Source organism: Halyomorpha halys, unplaced genomic scaffold (genome assembly GCF_000696795.3).
Source record: "Halyomorpha halys isolate HHAL.00 unplaced genomic scaffold, Hhal_1.1 Scaffold302.1, whole genome shotgun sequence".
Taxonomy (NCBI): Eukaryota; Metazoa; Arthropoda; class Insecta; order Hemiptera; family Pentatomidae; genus Halyomorpha; species Halyomorpha halys.
In genome coordinates this window covers 1365731-1372895 of record NW_027110436.1, presented here as the reverse complement: position 1 = coordinate 1372895, position 7165 = coordinate 1365731, and the positions used below count along the sequence as shown (strand labels likewise).

General features: G+C 29.8%; 1 protein-coding gene across 1 annotated transcript in view; it reads right to left on the bottom strand.

Annotated features, from left to right (window-relative positions):
- Positions 1-5186: 5186 nt before the first annotated feature.
- Positions 5187-7165, bottom strand: part of LOC106680993 (cytochrome P450 6k1) — a 34996-nt gene continuing 33017 nt past the window's right edge. The window contains exons 8-9 of the mRNA XM_014421077.2: positions 5755-6000; positions 5187-5598 (exon numbers count right to left, since the gene is read on the bottom strand). Coding sequence (XP_014276563.1) covers positions 5438-5598; positions 5755-6000 — 407 coding nt within the window. The 3' untranslated portion in view covers positions 5187-5437. The remainder of the gene's footprint in view (positions 5599-5754; positions 6001-7165) is intronic.

Below are 7165 nucleotides of genomic sequence, written 5' to 3'. Positions count from 1 at the left end.
GGTGTTCTTGCGGCTTTTGGGGTTTGGGGATCATTTTGATTATCGATAGTTTCCATGGGTCAGGAAAATATCTGGAACGGAGAACGGCGTTATATATGTATGTGAGGAATAGGATGGCTTTTCGAGGAAGAAGTTTAAGGATGTGGGATGTTATTAGGTCGTATCCAGGAGCTTTGCGGGTAGATAATCGTTGAATGATGCTGGATATTTCAGAAGGATGAAATGCTTTAGGTGGTAGGGTCAGAAACAGATAGATAAGAGATAAAATAAGAGAAGAAATATTAAAGAAAATACAAATTAAGAGATGAAAAAAGAAAAGAATAAAATCAAATGATGAGACAGAATTCATACCTGTTTTGACGGTAGTCAAAGTCAGAGTGAGCCGTTTGTATTGGGAGGAGTGGGGATGGCAGTTTAGCACGCCACAATAACGAAACTAATTTTAAAGTAAATATTTAAATTAGGTAAACAATAAATGGTAATATACATAATAGAGGAGGAGAAGAGATATTTATTTATTTTAAAAAAACAAAAAAAACAATTCATAGATAGAAAAACAAAGGAGAAATAAAGTATGTAATAATGGGATACAATATGGTAAAAGGTTGGTAAGGTAAACTGTGATGTCGTAAAGCTTGTTCAGTCTTCTTAAAACAAATCAGAAAATAAACTAATTTATCTTCAGCAGACATTGCCAATGGCTAAATGATAATTAATTGAATTCAAGCTTCGCAGAAATATAAACACCATAGATTTGCAGACAAACATGTCTGTTATGCTCTTTAGTGGAGAAACTTTTTTTTTATCATCCCCCTATTTCAGACATATAGAGGGAGAGTTTATCTATAGGTAATCGACCTATAACCAGAAAGAGATTTTCATTTCGCAGGGCCACCACGGAACTATTTATACATGTCAAGAGTTGGAGACTCAGAGAGCTAAGTGAAACGTTTTGGGTTCAGAAGTAGAGAAACTATCCTTCTTACATTTTTTTCAATGTAATTTTTTTGAGAAGCTGAGTGTTGAGCATCAATTCATGAATATGACAGAAACCATAATTCTGGATTTCTTTCTTTATTTTTTTCTTATAAGCCCCATGGATATAAAGGGTTTGATAGATAGTGTGTTGATAACTATATTTATCTCTTGTAATGCGTTTTAAATGAATTTTAAGAGGACAAGGAAGAGTGGAATTTGCCTGAAAATTGGAACATGGGTTAATTCACCTGTCTAACGGGGCTCATTAAATTATTATTTCAATTTCATTTTTATTTTCAGTATATCTGAAAACATATTATGGCACCACAACTATTTAGAAATCTGCAATGGTAAAATAAATCATTCGCAAGCGTAAGATCAAACAATCGATTTTATTTTCATATTCAGAAACTTTTGGGCCCCCGATATATTAGAAATCCGAATAGTTAAAATAAGTTTATTTACAAGCCTGTGGCATTGAAATCAATTTCATTTTTATTTTCAGCATCTCGAAAAACATACAAGGAGATCCAAATATGTTAGGGTAGCAAAAAATAGGGTTAAATAATTAGTTTTTAGTTAATTTAGTCAACAGCTGAAATCAATTTTAATAATGAATGGAATATGGTCCGGGTGCGGTCAAATAAAACTCAAATAGTAATCACTATTTTAATTGATTCAACGTTTCGCCTCACGTTGCAGGGCTTCGTCAGGACTGTTTTGACGGAAGTGAGTGTCTCTGCCTTTGACTTCCGAAGCCCTGCAACGTGGGACGAAACGTTGAATCAATTAAAATAGTTATTACTATTTGAGTTTTATTTGACCGCACCCGGACCATATTCCATTCATTGATACACAGGGTCAATCAGCAATCTTCCATCAATTTTAATAGTTTTTAGTAGTCCATTTCGACTGACAGGTAATTTAACTGTAAAAATTAGATGTAGCTAACAGTTAATAACTAAATTAGATACATTTTTTATTCCAACTAACTAACTATTTAGCTATTAGCTTGTTACCTTAGCTAGCTAATGCCCAACCCTGTTCACAACACAATTCAGTAATATCCCTTTTCACTCTCAGTGTAATAGAGGACATCCTTATCAGGTTCAGAAACGACCACACTCAATTCATTAAACCTCACAGAGCTATCTTCTTCCTTATACTGCAACTATGGTTTCCAGAAAAGACATTATTTATTTATCTTTTAAGCTCACTTTAATTTCTTATGTTTATTGCCTATTTTTTTTATCAGAGTAAATGCTCAGTGGTATGGTACTTCTTGGTATTTACATAGTTACAGAGGATTGAGGCTACCTGTCCTTGGTCAGCCGCGGCTCCAAGGCCTCAAAAAGGTTTCCAATTATAAACGTATCTACGCCTTTGAGTTTAAAATAACTATTTACTAATATTTATACTATAAAACTAGATTCTTTCTTATCCCAAAATTCCAAATACATAGTAACACACAGCTAAAATATCCAAGTTTCAAACAATCATTACATTTTTTTTTTTGTGACAGTTCTTGACTGGATATTTAACAGACAGTACAAGAGCCGGGAAGAAAAAAAGGCAGTTATCTCATCCCAATTTTTGATTAATGAAAACTAGGTATAATTACTAGTTAAAATAGATGAGTCTGCCAAGTATAGGAAGGGAGAATAAAAAATGGCGACTGTTTAAAAAAACACTAATTTTTCATTCTATATCTTAAAAACTACCGACAACACTATAAAATCTAAGAGATCATTATTTAAAGAAGAGTAAATTTGCTGAAATATTAGCCCTAAAAGCGCTATTTACGTCTCATAGTTCTCGAGATATAGCTTTTTAAAAAGCAAAATTTCTTAAAAATCTACCGAAAGATTAGTAGTTGGTTAATTTATTTTGAGAATTCTATATCTCAGGAATATGTGACGTACAGATGTCTATTAGCACTCAACTTAAAGCTAGTTTAATGAATAAAGAGTTGAAGAGATGAAATACTTTCATGATATTTGCTAAAATAAATTGATTTATAGTTGTTCGGACAATAAGTTTGATTTATGAAAAACTTCATTTCAGAAACCATTGGACGTACAGATGTCTGCCAGGACTCAAATTATAACTAGTTACATTTACTACAAAATAGTTAGTTATGTTTATCTTTGTAGGAGTAGTTTATTAGGAGTAGTGGTAATTTCTAGTAGTTCGAATAAAATGTAGCATTTTTGGAAAAAAATATATCTCTAGATCCATAGGACGCACATATGTCTCCCAACACTCAAAATAAAGGAAATTTAACTTAGTATATTATGATTTTTATGATATTCACATATTAATATAAATTTGGCAAATGAAAATTTGTCCGAACAACTATAAATCAATTTATTTTAGCAAATTTCATGTAAACTATTACTCCTACGAAGATAAACATCATACACTACTTTATAGATCATTAAACTAGCTTTAATTTGAGTGCTAAAAGACATCTGTACGTCAAATGGTTTTTGAGATATAGATTTTTCAAAATAAATTCACTAATTACTGATCTTTCAGTATGTCCCATACAACATTTTTATGAAATGTTGCTTTTTAAAAAGCTATATATCTAAAACTATTTAACGTAAATAACTCTATTAGGGCTCATATTTTAGAAAATTTACTCTTCTTTAAATGACGTTCTCTTAGGTTTTCTTGTGTTGTTTCTACTTTTTTAAGATATAGAGCTCCTAATGAAAAATTAGTTTTTTTTATCGCTTTTAAACAGAAGCCATTTTTTATGCCTCCTACCTATACTTGGCAGACTCATCAATTTTGACTATTAATTATACATAGTTTTCATTAAAGTATTCAAAAATTGGGGTGAGATAACTGCCTTTTTTCTCCTCTTGAGCTCTTGTACTAAGAGATTGGAGGTACAAGAATAGTTCAGCATATTAGAATTTCAAGGTCAATAATTGCAAAATTAGTCCAGCAGCAAAAAGCTTAAGGCATCTGTAAATGTTTAGTTGTTATTTCTCCTGATTTGTAACAAAAACCTGAATGTAACTAATGATAACGTTTTTAAAAGGATACATAGAGTAAAGATCGTAGATAGGTAGCATAGTTCAAGAATAGATCAAGATAAGTGGGAGTCTCTAACCGATAAGCTTACGGAAACGTATAACCCATGTACTATGTATAAGTACAAAATGTATACATATACGAATAAAAATGTATAATTCTATATTTCTATTTTTTTTTTTTTAAACTTTGAAACATCTCATTGAAGAGGCTTTCTGTCAAGTCAGATTACTTTGTATCATTGGTTCTCTCATTTCTTTTTCACATAAATTTAGGATGTTACTTAGCTAATAAGTTGTACTTGGTCAAGTAATGGTGAAAAATACTTTATTAAGAATGTTGTGCTGGTCAACTTTATTGAGTTGCCTTACACACAGCACACTTATGACTAGCGAAGCACAATTTTTTTATAATTCTATAATAAAAATAGTCACAACATATACTTTTTTCTAATTGTAACATTATAAAAATGTCTGCATTTTTTTTTTTATTTATTCATTCAAGTGTTTCCTGTAACCGGCTTTTTATTATATTTTCCTTTGAATCTATGTGTTAGTCTTATTCTCGTAAAATGTATCTATTTGTTTGTTTTTGGTAAACTGATCTACTGCAGTGACTATGAATGATGGTCTGATCTCACATTGCCGTCTAATATTGAATTTGTTTAGCGGGTCACTGAAGAGGATCTAGGAGGGTGAATTCCGGAGAGCGAATTTGTTGATCGGGTGAATTAAAAAATTGTGAAATGGTGAAATTGGAGGAGCAGAAATGAGAAAGAAAAATAGGAATGAATTGAAACATTTGTATTTGTTATACAGACCGAAATTGATTGTAAAAGGAAACTGTAGGGAAAAAAAATTGTTTATTATATCATATTATTATATCTCTTTATATCTGATTATAGCATATATGTGTAATTTATATATGTCCGATTACGGATTGATAAGTATGCTGTGTGAGATAGCAACCTGATGTATTTAGGCAGCATAAATAAATAAAGTATTTCTCTCTCTCTTCTTCCCTTACGCATTTTAATTTTTTCTTTTCTAGCTTATTATCGTTATTAAAATATGTTTAATTTGTCCATCATTTCAATCCTTTAAAATTCTCTCTCTTTGTTTCCATCACACAGAAAAGTAAATTTAAGTTAAAAGTAAAAAAAATTATATGACCATTTCAAATATATTAAAAAAATATATACATATATAAAACCCAACATGTCCCTCCCCATTTACAATCTATATATATTTTAAAAAAATACTCTTACACATGGATACAACAATTAAAATGAAATAAATTAGTATATTAAGCTAAAATTTAAAGCCAAAATTTTACATGGATGAAATCGCAACTTGTTAAGTAGACCAAGTAGACCATTTGATGAATAAAAAAAGCAAACACACTTTAACAGATATTATAATTCTTCGAATTTGACCGCAGCATCTGGTTTTGGGATCAACAGGAAGTTATCGTAATCGTGTAGACATTTATCTTGATTGCCGCATGGTAATACTCTGTACTTAAGGAGAAAAAGTACAATTGACGTCTTCACAAATATGGAAGCATACTTCATCCCTAAACAGACAAATTTAATACTTAATACGTATTTTAGATACTATGGTCAAATAGAAACTAAGGAATAGACATTTTACAAAATTTTCATAAATTTGATAATAATATTTGTTTTTTGAACATAATATTGTTGAATTTGAAAATAATATTGTATCTTACCAACACAGATCCGTGGCCCTTCACCAAAGGGAAAAAATGTGTACTTTGTCATTGACTCCTTATTAATTTCTGAAAATCTCTCTGGGTCAAATTTTTCAGGATCAGGAAAATATTCTGGATCGGTATGAAGAGATATTGAAGAAATATATATTCTAGTTCCCTTTTCAATTTTCACATCTTCTATTATTGTATCCTTAGTACATATTCGGGAAACGAATGATAATGGACTATGAACTCTTAGAGTTTCTAAAAAAATAAAATAGACAAATCAATTAAATTTTCAGATTCGTGGCGTGATCATAAAATCGATTCTTTTTTCATTCTCAGTACCTATGAAATAAATCTATTTACCAGAGAAAACATTAATCATGGTCGTATGTAAGAAATAAGAAAACTTAAATTGAAGTCTGTACTTGGATTTTTTAATTTCAATATAATTTTTTTGTTTGTTATTGAAACTTATAGATAAAATTAACTAATTATTAGGTTCAGCTATGGCTAAAACTTCATAATTAAATGTTAGTTGCTCATTTCAGATAATTGCTAATTTAGTTTTAACAGTTACCTATGAGCAAACAGATAACAACTAACAGGTTAGTTCTAGTTTCCAACACAATTACAGCTAATTTAGCTTTAGTTTTGAGTTGTTAGTTATAGCTAACTTTTGCCCATCTCTGCTAAGGATAGTACCAGAAGATATTACAGTCACGATTAAGTATATGTAAGATTATCATGAGTAAATAAAACTTATATATTAAATAATTATTATAATTCATCGTATAAGAAGAAAGAGTAAGCAGATTTTAAAATTCTTGCCTATCCTAGGAAAAACATTCGTATAATAGTATTTACTAGTAGCCTTTTATCTTTCTAAAACGTATAATTGTATAATTCGGCACATATGTTATTCGTTAACTATGTAAATAATAACAGTTTTCACATAGGTTTAGGCGCATTTATTAAACAGGTGTGATAACTACGGTTTCTTATTTAGAGACCGTTACCTGTTATCTATAGATAGAATTTTTATGAAACATGTCATAAACAAAAAGACAATTTTCTTCTTGATATTCTAAAACCATTCTTGTCTGACAATTATGCAACATTTTGACAAGATAATGTGCTTCATATATATAATTTTATAAATCTTTTATTCTTGAGTACTGAATAGAATTTCATCAATTATGCAATAGTCGATTATAAATTTAAGCCAAATAATTTACTAATTGCTTAATAAATCGAAGAATATACAATATTTAAACTGAACATTAGGTTAAGCTCTCTCATTACATGATGGATTATTGCACCAACTTAATTTCCCTATTCTGACAATTTGTATGAATTTAACCAATAGAAGCCGGTGTAATATAAATTTTAAAAATAATTTTCAGAACTCGAAATGTTAAGAAAA